The following is a 27,186-nucleotide window of genomic DNA, read 5'->3' as shown; positions in this document are numbered from 1 at the left end:
ACCCAGGGGAGCTCAGGTGCATGCAATGAACCTGAGTGACCAGAAGGGCAGCAGCCAGGATTCACCCCTTCCCAGCCCTCATTTAAGTGTTGGCAGTGGAGGTGAGGGCATCTCATCTGCAGGTCCTTGAGTACCTGAGGCCTTTTAAAGGTAAGCAGAGCATTTCCTTTATTTCTGTGCTCGCAGCTGTAGTGTGTGAGGTATTTGAGTAAGCTTTCACTTGCTGCAGCCTGGGACCTTGCTACTCTGGCTACTCTGCTGTCACTGCTGTGCTTTCCATTCTGTTATGCATCTCTATGCTCTACTGTGACAGTAGAGCAGCAGGGGAACAAGGCTGTTGGATGCCCCTCTCAGTGCCCCTCCTGGCTGTGCCTTCTGGTGTCCAGTGTGACAACTGCTGCAGAGATTACCTAGAGATATCCAAATATTTGCCTTCAGACTTTATTTTTTCTGATCCTCACAAAGCTTGCAGATTTTACCTAAGTTTTTTTGGAGAGCAGGGCAGCGTTACCATCTATTACTAACTTTTATTTTAAATTGGAATTAAAACAAGATAGGGTTTGAAAGCGAAGCACGAGGCACCTATTCTCAAACACGGCTGTGTTTCGCTCCTCGGTTTCCCGGTTAACAAAATGCTTTCAATCTGCGTTGCTGTTCGGTTCCGGCGGTGCGGGGGGGGTGGATGCGGGGCTGTTCCGTGCAGCTCTCGGTGCCGCCGGGAGGTGGCACAGCGCACCCGGAGATGCTGCGGGGTACGGGGCGATGCCGCATCCCGAAACGGGAGCGGTGTGAGTCATTGGGGTAGTTCCAGGAAGGAGAAAAAAGGGCTACGTCTTCTTTCTCGGAAGCTTATTGTGCGAGATCTTTGTAGACGGGGGTGGAGGGGAGGGGAAAGAAGAAGGAGAGGAGAAAAAAAAAAAAGGCAACAAAACCCACATTTAATATCGAGAGAAGGGGAAAAAACGAGCGTGTTTCCAAGTGCTTTGAAGGCATGCAGCTGTTGGGACAGTCTGTGCTATGGGTTGCCATGGCCTTTCCCAGCTGAGCACAGTCTCAAGTGACCCCTGATTATTTTCTTCCTCTCCCCCCTCCTCCCCCATCCGCATCCCTCACCTGCTGCCCATTATCCTGGTTACAGCTTCTACCAAGCCATCCCATCACCACACGCTGCAGGGATTTTCCTCTAGGAGCAGGCTGGTGGCTGAGCACGTGGCCTCTGAGCCTCCCACTTGTGGGTCCGGTGCTGCTGGTTCCCAGAGCAGCCCTTATTTCCCTGTGTTTGGCCCAATTTCACCTCTTGGAGCACTTTTCAAGCACCTGCATCTGAGGTGATACAGCTGGAAGTGACAAGGCAGTGTTCTTTCTAACCACTGGCAGCGTTCCCTTTCTAGGAAAGGCAGAACAGAGAGGGTAGAGTCAGGAGATCAGGCATCTGGAGACCAGAACAAAGAGTTGTTTTCTACAAAACATTGGCTACAGAGCTCCTGCTGCAAATGTTGTATTTTGAGTAAATTATCATCTATATTTCACTTGAATGGATGATTTAGAAAGGCATTGATATTGTTGGCAACCAACATGCTATACCACTTAGCCCGTGCCCAGTTTGTAACCAGAATAAAAGGTGATTTCCCAGAAACAGAGTTCTTTCTCTCCCAATTTTTCCCTTTTTGTGTTTTCATAACCAAAACACTCACTCAGTAGCAGCTTCATAGGTCCCAAGAGACCAACATCCAACCTCTGTCCCCTCAGTAGGGCCCTTTCAGTGCAGGATCCCAAGAGCAGTGCAGAGTGCTGTGTCCTGGCACTGGGGGCTCGGGATCCCTCCAGCTTTAGCAGCTCCCCTGGGTGCCTTTTCCTTGACCAGCTTTTCCCCAGACACTCTTTAAAGCCAGCTATGCTTGTAGCATTCTCAGCATCCCTGTGGTCGCAGGCTGTGATGAAGAAGATGGTGTGTGAGTGCATGGGAGCCCATTTCTTCCTTTTCAATCTCTTGTGACTGGCAGTGACAGACCTTGATGTGAGATATGGAGGGGCTGCAGGTGGTAGAGCTTTTCTTCAAAGTGCTGGTGAGAGACTTCTCTCCTGCCCTCAGGGAAAAGCACAGTGGCAAAAACAAAGATCTATTCTTCCTTCTTTTTGATGTGCCTTCTGAATTCCTACTTAGCATCCTGAAAGCCCTTCAGAGGATTTGCATTTAGAACATGCAGTGAATTTCCCACAACATGGGGCTGGAGGAATTGTGGTGCAGCAGCAGTGCAGGAGGGCATGGCCTGGGCTGTGCCAGGTGAATCTGTATAATAGAGCTCTGCCTTGGGTCCTCCTTGTGCCATACAGCCCTTTTTTTTCAGTTTAAGAACCATTTTGTAATAAATTCAAAGGGAACACAAGGTAATGTTTCCAGAACCCATTGCAGATCTCACCTCTCAGCCCATCTGTGGATGAGGGGCTTAAATAGCTGTAGAAAGATGAAAAAAGGGTCATTTATGACTCAATCCTGACCACCCTGATGGTGATCTGGCTGCTGGGTTGCTGTTTGAGTATTTCCATGTGTCCAGGCTGATGGGTGGCAGCTGGGATCCCAGGGCAGGTGGCAGCAGGCAGAATTATCACCCTGACCACCCTGGATGGTGACATGACCTCAGGCTCTCCTGGTGGGTTTGGAGGCCCCTGGCTTCTTGTTTATGGGCATACACATTGGATCCTGTATCCTGGGAGGGATGAGGTGGTGGGTGGTGGTAACGATTCTTTGGACAAACACAAGGATTTTGTGGCCAGGAGTTCATAGAACCACTAAGGTAGGAAAAGATCTAAGATTGTCTAGTCCAACTGTTCCCCTACCAATATTGCAAGATAAACCATGTCCCTTAGTACCACATCTACACATTCCTAGAACACCTCCAGGGATGGTGAACCCAATCAAATGAAAGGGCTGCTCCAGCTTGTCCCAAACCCAAGGATGGATGAGCCTTCACTTCCCACTTAAATCCATCAGCTGCCCTCACCTGACCCCAGCCTTGTCCAGGGACACACTGTGTGCTGGTGGATGACTGCTGATATTTTCAAATAGCCAGACTTCATTCAGAATAGTGCAGGGTCAGCAGGACTCAGCCCTATACCTGCCGTGTGTGCCCCCAACAGCCCATCTCCTACTTTGCTCATCTATTCCTGGTGCCTGTGCCAGGACAAAGATGCGCAGTGACAAACGGCTGCTTCCATTTTGCCTAGAACATAAGTTCATGAACTTTTGCTATCATTCAAGTATGATTTAATTAAAACATCATGCCTTACACAACCATCTCCCTCTCTCCTCTCTATTTAAAAAGCACTTCCTGCTTTTTCCAGCTGGACAAGTGATCCTTCTGTCTTCTTTGAAGTAAATATTTTGTTGGGTTTGGCTGCTGTCACAGCCACACATAGTCCTCTGCCTGATATTTTATCCATCTGCTGCTGAAGGACTTGAGAGTATTTTCAGCCTAGAGTCTCCAAAGGGGTTGAGATGCTGAGTGGAGTTAAGGAACACCAATGCAAGAGAAAAATGTTCTGTTTGGCTTTCACCTGTGCAGTAAGTCAAGCTCAACTGCCTTAAAAATGAAATATTTGTGGAGATGCTCGTGAGGATGTCCTGGTACTCACATGAGCTGTGATCATCAATGGTCCTGGTGCATCAAGTTCCCCATGCTGTTCTCACGTGTAGAGCTGGAAGCCAGCCCTGGTTTCCTCTTTTGTTACAGGGAATGGAAAAAGAGAACTGGACTCCCATGCCAGTGAGGTTGCTAACATCTGTGTTGCCTTGCTGGTTGTGCCTGAAGTACATCTGGCCTGGGCAGTGTTGTGTGGAAAGGAGCTGTGACAAAGCCCTGCAGGGCTGGCAGGGGACTACGCTGCCCTCACCATGATGCACTGATGGGGGCATGTGAGGATGGGAGCTGTGGTGCCTTTCTGGTGCAGCCACACACAGCCTTGTGTCTGGGGCTGGACCTATCTCCCATGGTTTTATTTCATTATCTACCCTACCTTACCTTGTCCTATCCTATTTTTAGTTTTCATCCTTCTAGAGATGCTCTGGAGAAGGTTACTTAGTGGTCAGCTGAGCCATGAGCTCTGCCCAGCACAAAGCACTGATGGCAGCCCGGCCACTGGCTGCCTGCAGGACACCAGCTCCTTGTTCAGCACCACTCTGCTTTATCCTCCTCCAAAGTTTGTCCTGTAGATACTTTGGAGCTTGCATCAGTTCTTTCCTTGAAGTTCCTTGAAATTCTCAGAAATATCAGTTTTTGTTGTTGCTTGCTTGTATTCAAGCAGAGTGGCTTCACTTACATCTAACCCCAGCAGAATTTTGTTACTGCCTGTGCTGCAGCTGTGAGGACACCTGGGTGGGAACTCCAGGGCTTCCAGACATTCTCAATTGTCCCAGACCTTTCAGGGCAAAACACCATCCCTGGGCTCCCAGATTTTTGAGCCCATGCGTGCCTCAGTCCCCAACACTGGGAAACCATCAACTAGTACCGGTTTTTTTTTTTTTTTTTTTTTTAACTTATTATTTTTTTCTAGGATGAGAAGTAATGGCCTTAAGTTGTGCCAGGGGAGGTTCGGGTTAAATATTAGAAATTATTTCTTCTCTGAAAAAGTGGTGTTTTGTTAGCACAGCTGCCCAGGAAGTGGGGGAGTCATCACTGCTGGAGGTGCTCCGGAGATGTGGCACTGAGGGATCAGTGGGCATGGTGGGGTGGGTTGGGCTTGAGCTTGGGGATCTTAGAGATCTTTTCCAGTCTCGGTGATTGTATGATTCTCCCTTAAACTGAAAGATGCATATTGCTCCTTGCTGTTGCTCCCTGACGCCTGTTTGGGGCACGATGCTTTGGGAATGGTGGTGAATGGCCCTTTGTGCAATGGGGGCAAGCTGTCCACCCAGCTGTCAGCAGGGAAAATTGGAAAAAGTATAAAGAAGGCATTATTAAACCTAAAAATAAATGCCAATCTGCATTGCACAAGGGAGCAGGCAGTGCACAAGCAGGGGACTGCTTGCTGGAGGGAGGCAGGTTACAGCAGCAGCAGAGCGATGGCAGCAACATTTCCCCCAGCCTCTCAGGGAAGGGATGGTGGGAGGGTGACCTCTGCAGTGCAGGGAACGTTTACGAAGCCTGATAGCTTCCAGAAAATATCACTCTTGTTCTTTCTTTCTTTTTTTTTTTTCTTCTTCTTCCCCCTTCAACAGCAAAGCAAAGTGCTCATGAACTTTTGGAGCACTTTTGTCCATTCCCTACTGCCAGCTAATCTCTGTTTTGTGCAGGGCACAGAACTCCTTTCTCCCAGCGCTGGCTGTGGTCCAGGTCCTGGGAATCTCCATCTTGTGCTGGTGATGGCACTGTCCTTATCACCCTTCCCTGTCTCCAGCTCCTGCCTGGCAGGCTCGGGGCACTCTGGGGGTCTTTTCCTTGCTAAAGAAGCGAAGGTCTGCATGTAGGTGCAGGAATGCAGAGGGGAACAGCAATGTATAGAATCACTGAGGTTGGAAAATATGTTTAAGATCATCCAGTCCAACCATCCACCCACTGTGCCCGCTAACCGCATCCCTAATGTATTGCATAAATGGCTGTGATATCAAGGTGACCATGGCTTGCACAGCCCTGAATTCCTGACTGCTGCAGATATCCTCAGGACACTGAATGGAGCTCTTCTCTCTTCCTGAGTTTACTTTCTCTGGAGCTGAGTACACAAGCAGCTTACTCAAGTGTCTGGGGATTCTCCTATCCTATTTCCCAGGGGTGGGAGTAAAACCATTGCGCAAGCAGCAGGGAAATAATCTGAATGAGTGTTCCCTGGCTGCCTGAGCATGTTTTGGAGCTGAATGCATGATGTCTACAGGCAGAGACTGCAACACAGACGCCAGTTATGCTATAGAAGAAAGTTAGGCTTCCTGTTTTCTGAAAGGGTTTTTGCTGTTGTAAATGAGCACAGGTGTAACTTGAGGGCATAACCGTGTGTTCTACACAGATGTTTATTGGAAGGATATAAAAATAGAGGGTAAACTTTAATAAGATGTTTAAAGGCATCTCATAGTTCCACGTGTGTGAGAGGTGAACTGAGGAGATGGGCAGTATGCCTGGACTTGCTGATGCACCCAGATCCACCAAGCAAAGCCTTGTCCTCAGAGATGGGGTAGGACCCACCTCTCTGCAATCCTTCCTGCTCCCTCTGCTCCAACCTGCTCTGCTTGATGGTGGCTCCCACTGGTGCAGGTGCAGATTCAACAAGCAGTTGTTGGAGACTCTCTTGGGACAAAGCTCAGTGTAGGCACTCATGGAGTCCTGGTGAAATGCCTTCTGCATCAGAGTGCAGCCCTTGGCTGATGGTCCCAGAGAGGCAGAGCCTGATCCTCTTCCTGGGATGTTGATAATGGTAGTAGATACGTGCAGTTATCACGTCACTTAGGCTAATACAGAGTAATGTGTAAATGAGCATTGTAGACCTTTAACTGTCCTCCTGCTGAAGTTGTTTCCATTCAAAAGGGCCATCCAAAGTGAGATCAAAATTCTCCTTCTCCTGCTCTCTGGAGAGTTCCAAAAAGACCTAAATGGACAAAGTAAAGTTCTGATTATTTTTTGGACCCTCCCTACTGTGATACACCGTTGCAGGAGGTGCAGCTCTGCAACACCTCTCAGAGTCACACGTACATGAAGTAGCTCTATGTGGGGAACACGGGCACAGTAGCTGAGAATTCTGCTCATAGGTATGAGGACAAACCATGGGATGGTTTGTACTCATGGAGGGATTGGCACACGTTGCTACGCTTTGCTGTCAGCCTTGTATGAGCAATGACCACAGTGGCTGGGCCTGGGCATCATCAGGGACATCCATCTGTCCCCATGTGCAACACAGTGCCTGGGTTGTCCTGACCATGCTGCTTCCCAACAGTGGCAAAACTAAACCAGAACAAATCAAACTCCACCATTTTCCTGGCAGAGAATCCCTTACCAGCCCCCAGGGCAGTTTCTTGCCTCCTGCTTCTATTCTGCCCCAAACCTCTCTGTGGTTTTGCTCACACCTTGAGGTCACATACCTGAGCCAAAGTATTCAAAGAGAAGCTGTACTCCTCGAGGTTGAAGTTTTGTTTGGCTGTGGAGGAATGGAAGTCGAGTTGAAAACTACCTGTTGGTGTTTCACCTTTTCAAATAGTCATCTTGCTTTGCTCCTACCTTCCTCTAGCTTGGAGAAAGACTGAGATAGGGGCAGTGCATCTTCCATGGGGACCTTGTAGACGAGCAAAGAGGGGAACCTGGAAGAAAAAGAAGAAAAGGGGGTTCTTACTCTAGATTGAACTTTTGCATACAGAAGTTTGTTACAGTATGAGCTGGACCTAGGGATGTTTCACTGTGGGGATAGCAGCAGGGCTTGACTTGGTGGCATTATTGAGTTAGATCACCTCATTGGGACTATGGCACGTAGATCTCTCAGTAGCAGAGATCCTCTATTTGGCCATCCCACTGGGCAGGCTTTTAGAAATGATGTAGTACTGAAGCCACTGTTCATTCCCTATTTTGTAGTTACCTCTCCTGACGGGCAGCGCTTGGGAAAATCCTCAAAATCTCAGCATGGAGAAGATCAGTGGTCTCTGGGTCTTTGACTTTAATTTCCAGCAGATAGCCTTTGCCAAACTTGTTCTTCAGGTACTGAATGGAGCCAATGCACCTGCAGGTGAGTCAAGAAGAATAATGTCAGTGTGAACCCACTGATGTCTGCTCCTTCCCAAATCCCACTGTTACGGGGTCATTTCACAAAGCCCAGCGTGAGGCTGGGGGATAAGCCCTATCCTAGCCCCGTTAATACCCACCGTAGCTGCCCAGCCACCAGGATGGCCACGCGGTCGCACACCGCCTCTGCCTCCTCCATGTAGTGTGTGGTCAGCACGGCGCCTGTCTCCTGGGTTTTCAGGGCAGCACGAATCATTTTCCTGAAGACACAGAAGGAGCCAACACGATCTAGAAATACCAGGCACTTTTTATCGAAGCTTTGCCCCTCTAACCCCTAAAATTATTTTTGACACAAGTCCAATTTTGGATTCTTATTAACTCCAATACAACTATCCTAACATTTGCAACAAGGAGAACTTCTTAACGCTTTGGATAAGGAGAGCCAAGAAAACAGGTTTTGTTAAAAACGATGCGAGCAGCATTAACTGCAGATGGGATAGAATGCTCTTTAACCAACCCTACACATCCACTCCTGGTTTCCAGCCCCTCACCACGCAGCAGCCTGGGGTCCTGCTCACCAAACGCAGCGCTGTCCGTTGGGGTCCATGCCAGTTGATGGCTCATCCAGCAGCAGGACTGAAGGGTTGCCCAGCATGCACACAGCAAAGCACAGCTATGGCAGGGAGAAGGGGTTGGGGTCAGACTTTCTACAGCCCCAGCACTGTGTCTTCAAGGAGCTGCAGGCACCACTGCATTCTTTATGAACATCAAATTTCTGATTGATAGGAGACAGGGACTTGGAAGGTGCAATGTGATCCTCTCCCAGGTGGGTGGGAGCACAGGTAGGTCCCACTGCTCCCAGAGGATGTTTTTCATTCATGCTATGAACGTTACAGTGCTCATTATAGGAAAAAGAAGGGAAAAAAAAATGCACCTTTCTGGTTATCCCAGCAGGTAGTTTTCTGGTTGGCTTTTTTAAATAGTCTTGAAGCTCCAGAGCATTCACTATTCTGTGAGAAAGAGAAAGAAAGGGTAAAAAAAGAAGTTGTTATTCTCTGACACAGTACTCTAATCAGAAGTTTCCCAAAAGAAGAAGGAACCTTCTTATCCCTGACTCTCGGCTCCTCTTTAATTTCAGTAAATTGTGTTATAAAAACATGAGTGAATGCTTATAGAGTCATTCAGACTGGAAAAGACCTCTAACATCCCCAAGTCCAACCCCAACCCACCCCGCTATGCCCACTGCCCATATCCCCAAGTGCCACATTTCCACGGTTCTGAACGCCTTCAGGGATGCTGATTCCCCCCACAACCTGGGCAGCCCATGCCAACACATCACCACTTAGCTAAAGTGTACTGAACAGACCTCAAACTCTATTCTAAAAGCTGTCAGTTGTGTCAACAGCATTATAGATCCTCTCCACCTCCCGTGCCTGCTGAGTAGGCACTATGTAAGCACCCTCCTTGTAATGCCAAACGATAAAATCAGAGATTTTAGAAATGGTATGTATGGGTAATGTACTTTAAGGGATGTTAGTGGTAAATCCATCCCCACCAAATGCACTTAGGCAAACTGGAACTTTCCTTAACCCACCCACTCAATCACAGCATTTAGTACAAAATCACTTTTACAGATTTGCTTCCTGAGTTTATTCCAAGGCATCTTCTTGCTCACAGAGGGTTCTTACATTCAGATCTCCTCGCCACGCCCTACGATGTGGAATAAACCCTTGACTGACCCCAGGACCACCCTCACCCCATACCTGTTGATGGCAGTGGCAATGTCCTCCTTGTGCACACCCTTTACAGCAGCGTAGACCTTCAGGTGCTCGTGCACGGTGAGGTCTGGCCATAGTGGGTCCTCCTGTGGGCAGTGCCCCAGGTAGGCAGGCACGTGGTCCTGTGTCCAGCACAGCGTGGCATCTCGGCTCCTCAGCAGCACCTGCATGATCACGCTGTGTTTCACATGTGCACAGCCACGGGTGGAAGGTTTGGAGGGAAACTATGGGCTTCACAGGGCTTTAGGGGAGGAAACCTGAGGGGTGAGGGATTGGTTTTGCAACCCTCAGCTATGTGGCTCCTGAATATAATCATGGTGAGTTAGCATAGAGGCGCATGGTTGTTTGAGTTAGCAGCAGCTCGCCATCATTTTTGTTAATACATAGTTCACTAGAACAATGTATCTAGTTAAAACCCTGATCCCTAATATTACTTAGAAGAAAAACATTGCTTAGCTGGGCACAAGCTCTGCATTTTTAGCACACGTCTATCCCTTCCCTCCAGACTCCAGCAGCCTCCTACCTGCCCAGCCGTCTCCTACCTGCCCAGCCGTCAGTGTTGTCTCCCCAGCTATCATCTTGATGACCGTGCTCTTACCAGCTCCGTTGGGCCCCAGGAGTCCTAACACTTCTCCTGAAATCAGTACACAGCATTTCTTAGTAAGTTCAACAGGGATATCAGGCAGTCTCACAAAAAAAAAGCTAAAAAGAGAGTATGCTAATATCAAAGATGACATACAATTATATAGATGCATGAATATATGATCAGAGAAGCCATAAATTACTTTTCAAATCTGTAGCTGATGCAGTGATGTAAGTCTGAGCATCGCTTCCAGAAGCCGCTGCTGAAGTGACTGCTGTAGAGGAGGTAATGTAATTTTGGATAGTGGAGAATCAAAGGAAGCTGATTGGATGTGTCTGTGGTGTTCATTATCTCACCAGCCATACACTGGATGTGCCTTAAGCATGGAGCAAATGGATTCTACCTTGGTGTCACGGCTCAAATAACAGACCCTGCAGAGGATTAGCTCTCTGGGTATGGTCAGAGTAATACAGTTCCAGTTCTCACCTTTTTTAACACAGAAGGAAATATTTTTGGTGGCCATTTTCTTCTTCTTCCTAAAAACGGAACCAGCTTTCTTAATTTTATATTCCTTGTAGAGATTACTGACAATAATAACTGATTTCTGAAAGCAAGGAGGAGGAAGAAAGATCAGTCATTATACTGAAGAGCATTCATCCTTCTGTAATATTTTTGCATTTTAAAAGGAAAAAACTTTAAAAGATCTGAGAATTTGAGATGCCACTGAACATTGACCATTTTCCACTCAAAAGGTTTCTTCTTTATCCTGATAGGACCCACTCTGTCCACTTGAGAGCTGGGTTTTTCCATTGAGGAATGAATAATGCAGCCAGAGCATTCACTTGCCCTTATTAATCTCGGTGACTTTTTTCTAAACCAACAATCTTATTACTGTTATAAAGGAAAGGAAGAAGAACCACACTCAGCCTTACCTCCTCCTGTCTTGGAGCTGCTATGGCATTTTTGACTGCTTCTCTTTCAGCTTTAACATCCTCATCTTCCTCTTCGGGGTCCTCAGGATGCTGATGGCTGTTCTCTTTTCTTGGGGAAATTCTACAAATCCAACAGGTTAATCTTAGCGTTTGGTCAAGATGTTGTCTTCCAAGAAAAGCAGTATGCCAGAACTGCCTGTGGTTTGTGCTTATACAAACCTAAATATTGGGTCCTTTCTCAGAACTGGCCTTCCGTATTTTATCTCCAAATAACGAAGGAGGAAAACGAAAACCACAGAATGGATGTAAGGCTGAAAAAAAGAGGTTGCCACACTGACAGACTTGCCTTCCATTCTGCCGTGGCTGAAGCTGAAAAGATGGTGGCAGAGTTATGAACTACGTGGGGGGAAAAACAGTATGTGAAATTAAAGTTAGTTGCTATCTAAACGCAGGGTGATCCTGAAGGCTGTGAACTCTGCTATCATTCACCAGTACTGCAGAAAACACCAATGACAGAAGCATCAAGCCACCTAGGCTTATTTCCTTCCCCATTTCAAAGGAACGAAATTATTTTTACACAGATGGGTAATCTGTCATCCACATCCCCAAGATCCTCCTTTTATGTAAGATGAACTTGTTTACTGAGGATACAGCTTGAAAGACACACGTTCCTAAATAAAATTATTCTTAAATATTTTCTTACTGCAAAGACAGCTATGAGTATGTTGTTGTTTGGGAAGCCTTCAGTTATGTTGGAGTCTTCTATAAAAATCTGTAGGAGTAAAAAAATACACAATGAAGACCTGCAATTCTTTTATATAATGCTGGATAGTGTTAAAAGGTTTAAATGCAAATAACAAATACATTAAGTGTGCACAAAAGCTTCTAATTTATCCAAAACGTTCACCATACACTCTTCACTTTGGGTACTCCAGTCCTACTCCAGAAAATGCTGTAACACTCAGTAGATGCATCAGGCTCTTTTTTGTTGAGATGGTGGTTTGTCAGAGGAAAACATCTCTCTCCTTTGCAGACCCAATAGAGAAGAGGCTGGAGAGAGGGGGACGAGGCAGAGGAGGGTCCTTTTTTGGTTGAACTTCTCTCCTAATTCCCTTCTGGCACATAAATGGCTTTGCATGTAGCTGGAGGGTTTTTTACATTCCCTGCTCTCTTTCCATGGCCATTCCCAGCTGATGTGCAGTAAAATGCTTTGGGAGCATCCATAACTCTCACTCAGTTTTCATGCAAAGTCAGCTGTGCAATCTGATATGGTTGTTCAAGCCAAGGTGCTTGACTTTGCATGGGAAGAACTAGGATTGCTTACCTAACCCACAGTCACAGCCCATGTGAACAAGAAGCAACCCATAGCAGTAATGGACAGGTGGAGAAATTCCACCTGGTCTGAAATGATTACCCAACAGATGCCAGTACAGCCATTTACCTGCTCAATGTTGAGCATGAGGGCCAAGGGCGGGTACATGGGGATCAGCAGAGACAGCAGATAGAGTGAGATTTCGAGTTCTATTGCGTAATCCATGACTCTGCCAATAATAAAAGTAACAAGGCATACCTACAAATGAAACAGGAGGGTTATTCAGCTATTCAAGATGGACAAGAAACATAAAGACAAGAAAGGATGAGGGTACAGGAGCTCCTCATCTATCTCTGCTGCTGATTTGGGTCATCTGGGGAATCTCCTCCCTGGGCACAGTGCTGCTTTGGTCAGAAAGAAGCAGTGTGGGATCCCGTCCTGTTCCCATCCCACTTCACACTATCCCATCTGATCTACACAGAGTAAGGGAATGGAGCACAAATTCCCCATTGTTTTGTGTTTTGAAACTTTAACTTGAGCAAGACTTTGGGGGAAGAGAGAAAGAAAGGCAGTACTTGTAAGGATTGACCCAAACTGTGAAAAGCATCCTTATTTCCAGAGCTGTGGGAGGGAAGGGCTGGGGGAAAACAGGGGGACTGGCAGAGAGCAGAACAAGGTGACAGTGATTTCTATTGAATTTTTTGTTATAAAACACATGCCCTTATCTATGTCCTGGATCTATAATTGGTGTTTTGACCTCTAGGTTGTCTTTAAGAACTCAAAATACATTTCTGCAAACCCCATATTGCATTATTGAGCCATATGCTTACCACTATTAGGATAAAAGACCAAAAGTCACAGTTCCATCCTTTCCGAAAGAAGAAGGAGATAAAATAGATTAAGAAAATGATAGAAACTCCATAGCCAAAAACATTCATGATCTGCAGAGAAAAGTGCTTTTATTAGAGAAAATGGAGTCACATCAAGAACCAGAAATCTATATACAACAATGTGGTTCAGTTTATGTAGTCATTCATTAAGACCAGGACGTTCAGAAATTGCCACAATTTGACTGTTTAGTGTACAGCAGTGTATTAAGGCAGGATTTATTGCCTTTTTTTTCCAGCTGGGGAAACTCACATTATAAGAGGTGAAACGAGGAGAAAGGCAGTAAGGATCTGGGGAGCAGGAGATGTGCCAGCATTGGCCGTACCCACACATATTCTTCCTGTCTGCTACAATGAACTGCTAAAGTCCTGCTGTGCTCCTGCATGATTTTGTGGGGATATTCTCCAAAGTGCTGCATCTCTAAACGTTGCTGCTGTCTCAGCTAGCCCTCCTCTTGCTGGAAGTATTACCCAAATCTCCCCTTAGCAAACCAGTGTTCACTAGAACAGGACTCACCAGCAAGAAGAAGCTGCCGAAGGTCCCAGACACTCTGTTGCTAATTGCAAACTGTAACCCAAACATGGAGAAGAGAAGGAGCCAGCAGAATGGGACATCCACCAGTGCCTGCCCACACCAGTACGCCGAGGGGAAGAGCCCTGAGACCCGCAGCTGGGCACGAGCTCCTGTCTGGGAAGGAATGTGTTGGCCATAAGAACAGTTCTGGGAAGTGAAAAGCTAATAAAGCTCATAAAAATCTATTCCAGTATTGCAGTACTTGTAATATTGGTATTAAAATCCAATGTTTTTTGTCTTTTAGCAATATATGCTGGCTGCAAAGCTGGCCATACGGAGAAAAGCCTCAAGATGCCATACTCAGATGGCCTCGTGGCAATACAGTTGTGACTCTTCTGCTCATATAGGATTTGCTGCACTGCAGTGAATTTACCTTGTAGTCCTGCAGATAGCCCATTGCAAAGTGAGGAGGGAAACCTGGGAATAGCAGCAGCATGTAGATAAGGTAGAAAGGGACAAAGGAATCCCAGTATTGTTCATGATCTGTCTGAAAAGAGAAGAACAAAACATTTGTAGAAAACATCTACAGTCCAGTGGCTAGATGCTACAGTTCATTCCATAGCATTTCTTACAGTATAAAAGAACTTGAACTGTCTCTCAGACTGTGACACTTACAGAGTAAAAAGGATGGCTCCAGATCCGGATGTGTGCAGTGGAATTGAAAGCTCTCAGCAGAGCATTGCTGATGATGTTCACAAGCACTGGGAAGCAGTTGATGGCCTCCATGTGGCAAAAGATGGTAAACCTGTAGCTCTTCAGAGAGCAAGAAACCAGGATGAAAATTCTTGGCCAGGAAAATTCAGGCCTAAAGTAATACATGTCACTTTTGTGCAAACAGCACATAGAAGATCTGTATAATTGTGCTACACAAATAGAATCATCGAATGGCTTGAGTTGGGAGGGACCTCCAAGAACATCCAGGTGGAGGAACAGAATCATAAGGTCTCTTCTAGCACGTAGGTTACTGGTTAAAATACTCACTAATCTTTATCCCCGTGGGCTTGATCCAATAAAGGTTCAGTATAGCTGAAGGATGGATCTTGTTTAATTAGTGCATTGTTAGGAAGACATGTTAGGATGGGAGCAAAAGTCCTCACCTCGTCTTCACAAGATACTTTAATGGCCCCATTGTATTTCAGCTCCTCTGTGATATTTTCCTTGTTTGTAATTTCCACTGCGAGATCTTGGCTCTCAAGGGCGTGGATAAAGTCCTCAATGCCTGAGCCTGATGCGAAAGCCAAAAGCAGAGAAATCATAATAGTGAGAAACAAAAGAATCTTTGACTGTTTCTTTTTTTGAATCCACGACCACTAAACATAACCAGAGAAAGTCTAATGACCGCGAAAGCCAGACAGCACGTATGGATTGGATCACTGCACAGTAATTTTAGTGATATTAATGGATGGCAGTTCCAGTGACTGAAAGATTGCTTTTTTTCCCCCTTTTATTCCTTCACTGAGTTGCAAATGTATTCTCCTGATGATAGTCTGACAAAGCCAACAGTATTATTCTCTGGCAAAATAACATGAAATAACATCCGCTCAAAGGAATGTCAACGGTAGATTTCTGGAAGGAGACTGTTAATCTGATCAAGATTAATTCTGAAAGAGCAGAAACCATTTGGGTGGAGGTCAGATCTTGAGGCAGGGGAAGAACGGGATCCCCTCTCATCCCACCTGCTGGTCCCTTTCCATGTCATTGCATTGGGATGTCATCTACTGAAGCATCATCAGGCTTCATTTACAGCCCATTAAATCATGAGGAGCCCAGCTCACCCGTACTGTTGAGCACCAGCAGGTTGGTGGTGTCAGCATGAGCCCTGGTCCGCAGGGGCAGGAAGTACCGAGAGGAGCACAGCTCCCAGGCACTCATGCTCTCCCAGATAGTTGTCAGTGACAGTTGCAAAATCAAGGGGAGCAGGAAAACCACGTAGAGCAGCAAACTGCATGGAGAGAGAGGTGAATAAACACTTTGAAAAGAGATATTTTGCAGATGGGGATTATGTATTGGGAACGATAGACTCTCTCAGCACGTCCCTTCCATTTCTTGTGTCCCATCTGGAAATGTCAGCATGGCAGACTGAAGACCAGTGGGGTCAAATGAGTTCAGACACCGACAGCATTAAAGAAGTATTAAAAAAATAATAATTTAAATGCAATATTTTCCTTCCTCGGACTCTACGTATTAGTTCATTTTAAAACTTCTTTCCACATCTGAAATAAAATTGTTCCTAAACATTCAGAAAGTAAATGGATTTCCCTTGTGTAATTTATTCAGTGTAGGAATGAAAACACACAGAAGATATCGAGTATCAAAATTGTAAAGAAGATGAAGGGAGGAAGGGAGGAAGGGAGGAAGGGAGGAGAGGCATTTGTGTTTGAGGCAGATTTAATATTTACCAGCAATGGAAAACAAGCTGCTTTTCTCTTCTCTGAGTGCAGATTGTCAAGATCATTCATAGCCAAGACCTGATATCAGTTACTCCAAATGCTCATCTGAACAGGGCTGTGAAGATCGTCCCCCTACTGTGACTGCCCCCAGCTCCAGGTCTACACAAGAGCATCCCTTTTATACTCACATGGAGAGGAGGTTCTTCACTGAGCTCTTGAGCTTTAGCAAGCGCACCCATGCCATGGTAGAGACCTGCTGCCTCCAAAGTGCCCAGCAGCTGACTGTCACCCTCCCAGTGTCTGAGAGCAGCAGGGAGCCTGACTCCATCTCCTCTGGGCTCCGTGCTCCTCCTTCTGCCCGCTCCCCAGGGACACACTTATCTGCAGAGAGTTTTCCACATGCTGTTATGTCTGAAACCAGCTTCTATAAGTGATGTTGGGGTGGTTGTAAAGCAGCTGCTGTCTTGGCTGAGGGCTGTGTGTTGACAGCCACAATTGTACCTTCTTGGTCCACTGCAGCTTCTTCCAGTCTCAGGAAGACATCCTCCAGGGTTGTCATACTAACTCCATAATTGATGATTCCCAGGTCAGAGCAGCTGTCGAGGCCCCTGAACAGATCTGTGTGACAGAGGTATGGTCAGTGCCACCAAGGTGTCAAACACAAGCATGACTATGGACCAGACTTTGGAGAGGTGAAGTCAACCAGAGTGGGGTATCTCCAGTCATATGGAAAATGGCAAAGCAATAACTGCCAGCAAGCAGGGGGTTTGGAGGGAACCCCAAACTGCCAGATTCACAGTTCAGTGAAAATTTCATAGAATGAATCACAGAATCAAAGAATGGGTTGGATTGGGAGGGACCTAGTTCCAACCTCCTCCATGGGCAGGTTTTTCTGTTTAGCATCAACATTTCAGGCAGCAGTGCTATGGGACTGCCAGATTGATGGCCACAACTGCTGCAGCAGGTATGGGGTAGTGGCCATTGCATGCAACGATTCAATAGTCTTCATGCGATCCTTACAGAAATTCCACATTTCTCTTTCCCCATATATGTTTCAGTTTTCCTTTTCTATGGACAATTCTGAATTATTTTCATAAACATTACCTGGGAATTTATTCACGTTTTCTAATGGCAGTTTATATCTCAGCTCGTATTGACCGTGTCCCAAGAGCATGACACTGGGGATGTACTGCTTAACCAGAGATGTCACGTTCTCTACATCACAAGAATCACTGACATGGATCCTGTTCAATTGAAAAGAAAAAGCAAATGGTCAATACTGAAAACTAAACAAACAGCAAATGAAATGGAAGCAAGACTGAATTTGCTAGGACGCATCAAATTGTACTTCATTCTTTACTCTGGAGTAAATTACATCTTCAGCTAATTTAACTGAATGTGAATTCACTCATTTTGCTGTTTTGAGTTTTCTTTTTACAGTCATCTCAGTGGATTCATGCCTATTCCCAGACACTGGTCGGTACAGCTGAAGTGCATACCTTAAGTGATAGCCGATCCCCCACTTATTCTTCAAGAACAAAGAGGAGCCAACACACTTCAGCCTCCCACGTGAGATAAAAGCCTTGCGGTCTAAAGAGAAAAAAAAGCAAAGAAGATTTTAAACTGTAGAGCAGTGATTTAATCTTTTTTTCCTAAATCTGGACCTCCCATGGTCAGTTCAGTGGTATTTTGTATTTTCTGGGGGAAGATCCCATGATCCAAATTTTCATCCCAGGTAGATTGGCCCAGAAAAGGACTTCCAGATGCAGGGACGCTCTGCAAGGATGCCGAGCCTCTGCTTACCTGCGAGGATGTCGGCCTCATCCATGAACTGGGTACTGAAGAGGATCACCCTGCCATCTCTGTGCTCCTTGAGGAGGCTCCACACCTGGTGTCGGGAAAGAGGATCCAGCCCCGCCGTCGGCTCATCCAGGAGCAGCACCTGCACATGGGATGAGATCAGACGTTCACTACTGAAGGAATGGTTGCATGGCTTATGGGGTTGGTGTTCCCTGAGAACCTCAGGTCCTGAAGGCAAGAGCCAGGCCATCTGGTGTGCAGGAGCAACCACTCTGGGCACTGCTCAGGGGACTCTGCTTTAAACTACATGTGCAAAATTAAGGTAAAGAATTTACTATCTTTCTGGAATAACGATGGCTACATTAAAATTACTAAATATCCTGTATATTACAGAGCTGCTTTACCTGTGGGTTCCCAAGCATGGCTATCCCAATGGATAACTTCCTTTTTTGCCCACCACTCAATTTCTCAGCTTGAGTGTCTTGCACACTACTGATATCCAGCAGTTCCAAAATGTTTTGCACCTAAAAAAACACAAGAAAGCCCATTCCCAGAACCAGCTGTCTGTCCTTTGTGAACCACAAAAGGGGTGTGGCTGGGACCAAATAAGTGATAAGGGTATGTTGGGTTGCTTTGGGTGCACCAAGGCCCCAGGCTCACATTACAGGACAAGGAGAACTTGCACTTACCTCTTGCTCTACCTCTTTGGATTTGATGCCCTTGATTTCTGCAAAGGTTTGCAAATTTTCCTTCACCGTTAGGACTTCGAACTGCGTATCGAACTGTGGGCAAACACCGACCATTTCTCTGATCTCTTCCCTATCTCCTATCTCTGACAGCTTGTAGTCATAGATGGTTGCAGAGCCTGTTTATACAAATACATGTGATGACAGGGAACAAGCTGGGTTTGCAGCTTTGAAGCTCACTCATCCCACCTTACCAGTCCCATCCTACCTTCAGAAGGCAAAGTCAGCCCGCTGAGCACATTTAACAGTGTTGTCTTTCCAGCTCCACTGTGACCAAGCAAGGCAGTGATTTGACCCTCGTAAATATTTAAAGACAAACCTAGAACACAAACAACACCAAATCTGGGGCAAAAAAAAAAGTGAAGGTTTTACTTCCCTCTGTTCATTGTCAAAGGCAAGGCAGGTCCAGAAGTATAAGAACTAAGTAGCAGTAATTAGTCAGAAGTCCATTACGGAAAATTAAGGAAATATTCTGAAAACTATAACTGAAGGCAGAAGAAGCTGCTCTGGAATTAGCTGAAAAGACATAAAAAAGCTTTCTTATTCTCTTTACTTTTTGGAGGAATGGAAAATCAGTGGATATAAGCTGAATAAAATAGTAATCAGTTGCATCAATATTTTAGACAACTTTTCAAGCAATGCAGTATTGTTTTCTTTCTTTGATCATCTGAAATATTTGCAGAGCTGTGAATCTTCACCTTTAGCAGAAATTAATATCACAGCTTTCATACCTCTCAAGGCTTCTGTCTTCTTGTCTTTCTTTTTGTATGTTTTTTTAATATTGTGGAGTCTAAAAAGGAAGGAAAGGCAGATATTATTTCAGAATTCTTGTGAGTGCATTTAGGTGTCCTTTCTTATTCTTATGGATCTGAATTCAAAATGACAGAAATGGTATGGGAAGAGTGAGTTTGAGTGCTCTGCAGACAGATGTGGACATTTCTACCTGGCACATGCTAACGGGGCACTAAGCCTTGCAAAGACAAGGTCAGCCCCATTGCAACAGGTGGCCCCTTTGCAACAGGCTGCCCTCCAGGTTCTCCTTGTTGTCTGTAATGGCAATTTACCAAAGTCCGTGGCAAAGTAAACAGCAGAGAGACTATGGGGATTTCACCATTAGTGACCTGAATCATCTATTTATCTCATCAACGTTTTACTCTAATATTTCCCTGTGAAACAAAACCACGTGAAGATGGAAACAGAGCTGATGGCAAAATGGTGCCAGCAGGAGCATTGATCCAAGCTGCCAAACAGCACGATGCTCAGTTCCAACCTGATGGCCTCCTTCCCCCTGAACTCGAGGGGCACCGGCTCCACGTCGTCTCCTGGGGGCTCCTCAAGGCTCCCAGCACCTCTGTGTCCTTCCCCAGGAAAGCCCCTCCTGCTCCGCATCCAATACGAGGGCTTCAGGCAGAAAAGTGGTGGGGCTGGGATGCCGTATTTACCTGGCATGACAGCGTAAAAGATGGTGCCTTCAGTTAACGACACACCATCAGAATGCCATCCTATGTAAATAAATTGATGCTCTGTCCCGTTAAAAGGTTGGGGAATTTTCATCAGTGTGCACAGAAGTTGGGTGAAGTAGCACAAGAAGGTGGCTTCAAGGCACTTTCCAACGAATTTCATCATTTATATAATAATTTAATGTAGTGCCCTTCATAAAATAACGCTATTTTTCTCATGAACAGTTCAATGACAGTGTAAGTTAAAGTAGAAGGGAAAACAAAATACTAAATACTTCATTGCCTTTGATCTGGGAATTACCAGAACATGTCAGGGATAGAAAAGTCCCTCAGAAGTGTAACATTTTCTTTTTCCAATCAAAATCTATTTTGGTTGATGCAGGCAAGGGAGAAGCCCATCATTTCTGTGAGGAGCTATCACACACAATCCATATAATTCAAAAGTAAAAGAGAGGATAGTACAGCTGTAAGTATAAGCCACACTTACCCTGCAGAACTTTGTCGAAGTAGATAGCTAACAGCATGTACAAGACCGAGTCAAAGGTCAGTATAATGTAGGTTGAAAGTAAAAAGTATGATTCCTCCATGATGTTAGAAAAAGAGAAACCTATTCCATATCTTTCCAAACTGAAAATCTGAAACAAAGGGCAAAGTAGAAGGATTTTCATGCTGAAAAATTATGCAAGTAACATCGAGTCATGGATGCTGTTAACTTTGTTAATCCCCAAACCTTCAATTCCATTGACCCATTGACTCTGTTGAGATGATGCCCCATACCTTCGCAATGCCAACATTGAATGCAAAAGGACAAAAGAGGCTGAGAAACCACTTCAAAGGTTCTGGAAGGTTTTCTATCAGCACTGAGAGGCTCAGGCAGCCAAAGAGAAAGGTGATGAGGAACCCCAGGGAGCCCACGAGTTTGGATGTTCTCAGGAGGGAGCAGAGCATGAAGACCAGGTGGACCTGTAAGAACAGAAATGTCCTTCAAGCTCTGGAGGAGATGAGTATCCTTAACTAGCAGTAATGCCTCTTGCCCGGCAAATAGGTCTCTGGTGAGCTGGGGCTGTGTAATAAAATATGACAAAAGTCCTTTCTCAGTGGGTAGACCTGAGTTTCAAATCAGGTCTGTTATAGCCAGCCTACAACTCAAACTACTCACTGAGGCAGGGAACCCACTCAGCTTTTTTACTTCATGTGACCAAATGCAAATACAACCCTGACCACAGTGCTCAGGCCTGCGGAGCAATGTTTATGCTCATCAAAACATCAATAAACCATGCAGTGAGAAAATCTCTCTCTTAAATCCGACTTACACATGCAAGGCCATACAGGAAAAACAGCAGTAGGATGGCAGAGAAGCTGCTGGTGTAGAAACTCTCCTGCACCACCAGGGCAGTCAGCAGGCAGGACAGGACCAGCACATAGATGGCATACAGCAGGCTCCAGGAGAGCCTGGAGGTGGAGAGCTAGTGTTATACGGCTGTGTAATGTTGTTGCAAAGTCGTTTAGATGGCAGAACCATTTTTAATTAAAGCATCACCTATTTCCCAGAGCGAACCCAACCATATCTTATGCAGAGCAGAGAGCATGGCCCTCTTTAGTAAAATTCCCAAAGAGGAATGGCCATGTTCAGCCCTTCTGGTTTGTCCTTAGAGTAGTCAGAAACCCATTTCAGTTGTTAACATATTGTGAAAGTGCCCAGTAGTTAAAAAGGAACTCACCAAAATGCCATATCATGTAGCCCCATCAACTTCATCAGTACTTTGAGCTTCTTCTTTTCTCTTACAACATTCACAGATAAGAAATACATGAATGAAGAGAAGCACATCACAATAGTAATCATGAAATAAATGTACTCTAATGTAATCGAGGAGATGACACTCCGGGACTTCGCACGCACACCAGCAATTGTTCTCATTTCTTCCCAAACAGAATGATTTGTCACCACCTAAAGGAATTAAAGTCAAAATATTAACATTCAGTTTATTTTCTACAGTGAGTTGTGGCTGTACAATGAATCTTCTGATTCATCTGACATAGAATGCCTTTTTAATATTACTTTTTAATGCAGCCTTAGAGACATCAGGGAGTAATGCAATAAAGTTTAATGTGAAGGATTCAGCTGGACTCCCTCCATCATCTATCAAAGCCAACACACCCAGCAGCTGTTTGTGCTACCCAAGAATTGCCTTTTCCATGACACCTGGGAAATACACTAAACCAAGCAGTGACATTGCGTTTTGTTCCCAGCCTTCAGGAACAAATGCAATTTTGAAGAGAAACAAAAGTTAGCACAGCTCTTCAAAATGAAATCGAAACCGAACTTCTTCTGCAGGAAACTGCTGATCCTATCCAAGTCTCTGCTGTCACTGCCAATAATACTCAGGCGGTATTTACTTTTTCTGGAAAGGTTTTCTGACAAGCTCATCCCTTGTTATTGTCACAGAAAAATTTGTTTTTCCTAGATAGAAAGATATGTATCTTTTAAAAGGAGATGTACTGAGGTTCATAACTTTGATTTACCTCTATAATAGCAGCATCAATGCTGGACTGCAGGGACAAGAAACCTTGGTACCAGTACTTGGGGCTCTCACAGTAGTGCTCTGAGTAATTGTAACAGGTATCTGCAGGGATGGAGAAAAAGGGCATCACTCATACATACACAACTGATTTAATAGAAGAGGAAAACAAGATTAAGATCCTCTGCAGGAACCAGTAACGTAAAAAAACCCAAAACATTTCAATAAGAGCATTAAACAGCATCAGAAAACAGCTGGGTACCTATGTATTCAAGGTTTTCATTTGGAAAAACCACGTTCTCAGCAGAAAACCGCAGGTGATAGGAGAAATTGTTTTTAAATACAACTCCTATAATCTCTTGATTCAAAATCCAGGCTTCCTCCAAGGCTCTCTCGGTTTCCAGTGCCTCCAGTTTTATCCCTGGGATTTAAAAGATGAAATATTGCAATGAGTTTCTGTTGCACTGCAAAACACAAGCTGTGGGTGTAGATCTTGCTTTGCTGAGGTTGCACCTGCCCTCTCAAGTTCTCGTTACTGGACAGGGCACATCTGTGGCCCCCCTAAATACTTCACACTGAGAAGTGTACCTGGAAATAAGTGAATGGATGTGACTCAGTGGTATTATTCACTACACTGTGAACATCAGGTCAGGTAGAGTTTTAAGGTACAAAATCATAGAATCGTGAAGGTTGGAAAAGATCTCTAAGATCCCCAAGCCCAATCTCAACCCATCTCAACTTAAACACAAACATGTGTATGAAAGGTTGAATAACACCAAAGCCAAGCATTTAAAAGCAAAATCATACCTGTCATCACAGACTTTGAGGCCACTGTGTTCATTATGTGCCTGGTGGCTGCAGTGACGGGTGTGAAAGCAATGGTGACTCCAGTGGCATTGTAGGCAGGATCATCCAGCTGCCCCAGGTGGCTGCGTGGCACCTCGGGGTAGGGGATGTACATCATGAAGTTGCTCACTATGAACATCAGTGGCAGGAAGAGCAGGGACAGCATCCACTCCTGGGTGAGGGGAGTAGAAAAGGGGATTTAGTGGTGGAGCAGTAGAGGAGCATCTCTGTTGGATCAGGGTAAACAAGGCACTGAGTTGCATTGGTTTCTTGGTCAGTGACTGACTAACGAGGTCGTTGTGTTGTGCAAATCTCCTCAGAAATTTACTCTGCTTGGAGAACCCATCTGTGCTCTTCCATGTCATCCAAAAGACAAATACACCAGATGAAAAGGTAAATGTGTTCATTCCCAGTCAGTTCCGATTGGCTTGGGTGGCCTGAATATCCAACAGATGATGACAACATGATCAGCCAAAATCCCCCAAATCTAGATACGTGTAACATTAATGTGCTGTAGGCTTCACATCAAGTGTTGGAGCAACTCTTGGCCATGGTACGAACTGAGCATTTGAAATGGACTTTAATACTACAGAAAGAGGTGGAGGTATAGAGGAAGGCAGAGATTAAACCATCTTCAGGGGCCACTTCATGGTTTGTTTTTTTTTAACCTACCTGAAAACTCTGCATTTTCATCCTCCATTTGATAAGCACATTTTTCCACAAGAGAATTTTAGTTTGCTGGAACACGCTCAGATTTCTCTGAAGTCTCCTCATCTTTCTACCTAGAAAAAAAAAAAAAGAATAAATTAATTGCTTTCAGATACAGCAATGCTAGAACAACAGTGACTGTTTTTATTTGCACAGCATTTGCTTGTTTGCCAGAAACACTCTTTCCTTTTTCTGAGAAGGAGCTGAAGCCATTTGGTCCCTGACTCTGTCCTGCACCAGAGGCCATCGTTGTCATCAGTGTGTTCCTTATCCTTGCAGCTCAGCACTATGACACCAATTATAATCCAGATTTCTTCCATGCTTTAGCATGGTAAGGCTGGGAGGAGTTAACTCGGTAATACAAAAGGGAAATCAGATTGCATGACCTAATTGGTTTGGGTGGCCTGAATATCCAAGAAGTGACAAAAATATAGTCAAGTAAAATCAACAGATTCTAGTTGCATGTGATTTTAGTGTGCTGTAGGCTTCACACCAAGTGTTGAGAAACTCTTGGCCATAGTACAAGCTGAGCTCAGACAGAAAACAGAGTCAACTGAAGGCAACTGGGAGCTACGAGAGAACAAATTCTTGGAAATGCTTTCAGAGAGCTGTGTTGTCAGAGCTCCTCATGGGGAGCAAGAGAGAAAAAGCAACCATGAGTGTGCAGTCGTGGGTTACTCCATAAGATCTCGCAACATCTTCAAATCCGTGGTCAAAGCAAAACAGTGAGCGTTTCCTGGATGACACCCAATAGTCGTATTGAGCCTTAAAGAAGCAAGGCATAGCGTGCATTGTCAGAGGAGCACTGCAGAAGAGATGTGTCCATGTTAACCATCAGGAAAGTAGTCACGGGTAACTGAAGTGTGAAAGGACAAAGCACCCAAATGTGAAAGGGAAACCAAACTCCCACAGCCAAACGGCTCTGCTGCTCAAGTACACTTCTAGACAATGGTTTCTTGGTCTTCTGTATGCAAATTCTCAGGTGCTTCAAGAGCACATAGAAAACGAACCCTTCCAAAGCTCCTAATACACTCTGGGGAATGATGCCTCACAGTGCTGACAGACAAGGTGCAGCTTATCTTCTTCAAATATTTATATTCATGTTACCCCCTCTCTTATTATTCTCCACTTCACCCACATGGACGTTTGATATCGGCCAATTTCAGAGATGTGAGTGCCCAGCCCAAGGAATGACCACGCTCTGCTGGGGTGACACAATGACACCAAACACTCAAAAAGCTGCAGCAAACTGTATTACCTCTGTGGGACACTTCGGGAGAGTAGGGACAGGAATCTGCTATTTGACCATCACACTCTGAATGGATTCTTGTCCTACAGAAGCCCTCACAAAGCATATAAAAATATGAATTTAGCTTGTTATGATGATGTCATGGTTTCATGATTTTTCATTATTGGTATTCCACATCATAACATCATGCAATGCACTGGGGGTTTGACTGCTGATGCTCAAGTTCCGGGTGCCTGTCCAGAGGAGAAGAGCAGCTACGTTTCCCCAGGGGGCTTTGCGGTCAACGAGGAGATATAACTCCCGGCAAGGTCACCTGATGCTCTCTTCTTTGCCTGCGCTGCTTCGCTTGCGCTTCTCTGCCTGCGCTGCTTCGCTTGCGCTTCTCTGCCTGCGCTTCTCGCCTGCGCTTCTCTGCCTGCGCTTCTCATCTCAGCGTTGTGGTAAGGCCGATCCACTATCAATTTCACATTCTCTCTCCTTATAAAATTCTGTTGATACCATATTTAGTAAATTACTTTGTTTTACCTCAGATTGTTGCCACTGTTTTCAATTATTTCGGGGTCCCTTATTTTCTTTTTTTTTCCGGGGGCGCGGATCCGCGGATCCCTCCGCCCTTCTAGTCACGGAACCGGGCCGAACCAGCCCGTAAACCGTTGACAGATGATCTCTAGGGTTCCTTGGGATGGTGAAGGCAACCTACACTTGGACAAGCTGACACACAGCCAGGTTCCAGCTTCACACCTAGGAGATTGCAGTGGGATGAAGAGCTGGCCACCAGGTCCCACTGCAGATGTTCCAAGTGTCCCCTCCCCACCACCCCCAGCTCTGGCTGGTCCCAGTCAATCTCAGCTATAATTTCTAAGAGTGAAAGACAATTTTCTTTTTTTAGTTCTATCTTTAGCTTACTCTGCTCCTATGTGTGTTGAATGCCCTAAAATATTAAACGTAGCTGAATCGTACCACGTTCTCCTAGAAAAAGGAACTGCCAGAAATACACCTCTGCTGCAAACAGAGCTCCATTTGCTCTATATCAAACAGAGGTTAAAATGCCTCTGTTATGCTTACGATGCCAACAAATTTAATCCCAATCTTAACTGAGCCTGTTCCAAGACACCCATTGACCCATCTTCCTGCATCTGTGTTCACCCAATATTATTTATGCTTAATTACTGAGCGCTTTCATCTCTCTGACATACTGTTTTTCTCTTGTTTTAAGAAGAATGCTTGAGCCTTACCTTAATGGGAGGGTTTGACAGGGATCCAAAGCTCACTCTGTGCAATGCACCTCTGGACGTGGGGCTGCCGGGGAGATTCTGGCCAGTGGTTGCAGTGCTGCTCGGAGCCCTTCTCTTCACACAACCACTCCTTCACGTGGACATTTCTGCCAAAAGGCATTCCTCACACGATCCCTCGCTTCCCCCCCTTCCTCTTTGGCAGAGTTTCAGATTTATTTACGTTATAAAAGCAAACAGAGCATATTGTTGAGGAGTTGTCCAGGCAGATTTCAACTGAAGAAAAAAAAAAAAAAAGGAAAAAGAAAAAAAGGTTACTCAGGAAATTCTTGAGCCTTGGCCAAGAGAGGAAAATTCAGCCCAACAATAAGCCATACACAAATCCTTTATCTGGCAAATCCCTATGCTTCTCAGCACAGAGAATTCAACGGAGCTACCCCAGCACACTGCTGCAGGAGGGAAGGTCGCCCGTTTCCTGA

At 45.3% G+C, this 27,186-nt stretch overlaps 1 protein-coding gene across 1 annotated transcript; it reads right to left on the bottom strand.

Annotated features, from left to right (window-relative positions):
* Nucleotides 1–5,965: 5,965 nt before the first annotated feature.
* LOC100545752 (ATP-binding cassette sub-family A member 10) lies at nucleotides 5,966–26,982 on the bottom strand. Its single transcript, XM_010721464.2, has 39 exons — nucleotides 26,711–26,982; nucleotides 24,191–24,300; nucleotides 23,480–23,690; nucleotides 22,935–23,093; nucleotides 22,677–22,777; nucleotides 21,875–22,101; nucleotides 21,467–21,605; nucleotides 20,931–21,116; nucleotides 20,641–20,788; nucleotides 19,964–20,135; nucleotides 19,425–19,483; nucleotides 18,902–19,012; nucleotides 18,637–18,812; nucleotides 18,352–18,471; nucleotides 17,951–18,089; nucleotides 17,647–17,737; nucleotides 17,252–17,391; nucleotides 16,649–16,765; nucleotides 16,336–16,528; nucleotides 15,533–15,699; nucleotides 14,855–14,982; nucleotides 14,373–14,510; nucleotides 14,131–14,244; nucleotides 13,701–13,871; nucleotides 13,127–13,237; nucleotides 12,426–12,554; nucleotides 11,688–11,756; nucleotides 11,204–11,295; nucleotides 10,985–11,105; nucleotides 10,539–10,656; nucleotides 10,012–10,103; nucleotides 9,455–9,633; nucleotides 8,626–8,701; nucleotides 8,270–8,364; nucleotides 7,832–7,951; nucleotides 7,549–7,689; nucleotides 7,197–7,276; nucleotides 7,061–7,116; nucleotides 5,966–6,570 (listed from the first exon to the last, which is right to left on the bottom strand). The coding sequence occupies exons 2-39, from the start codon at nucleotides 24,290–24,292 to the stop codon at nucleotides 6,472–6,474; spliced, it is 4,887 nt and encodes a 1,628-aa protein (XP_010719766.1). The 5' UTR covers nucleotides 24,293–24,300; nucleotides 26,711–26,982; the 3' UTR covers nucleotides 5,966–6,471.
* Nucleotides 26,983–27,186: the final 204 nt, after the last annotated feature.

This window comes from Meleagris gallopavo, chromosome 20, assembly GCF_000146605.3.
Source record: "Meleagris gallopavo isolate NT-WF06-2002-E0010 breed Aviagen turkey brand Nicholas breeding stock chromosome 20, Turkey_5.1, whole genome shotgun sequence".
Taxonomy (NCBI): Eukaryota; Metazoa; Chordata; class Aves; order Galliformes; family Phasianidae; genus Meleagris; species Meleagris gallopavo.
Note: the sequence above shows the minus strand (reverse complement) of the source record. Positions and strands in the feature narration are given on the sequence as shown.

Coding starts and splice junctions, on each gene's coding strand:
- LOC100545752 (XM_010721464.2), bottom strand. CDS start 24,292: ATGAGGAGACTTCAGAGAAATCTGAGCGTGTTCCAGCAAACTAAAATT. Junction 18,472..18,636: donor CCAAAGAGGTAGAGCAAGAG/GTAAGTGCAAGT, acceptor GTGTTTTTTTAG/GTGCAAAACATTTTGGAACT. Junction 17,392..17,646: donor GGGATCGGCTATCACTTAAG/GTATGCACTTCA, acceptor TCAATTGAACAG/GATCCATGTCAGTGATTCTT.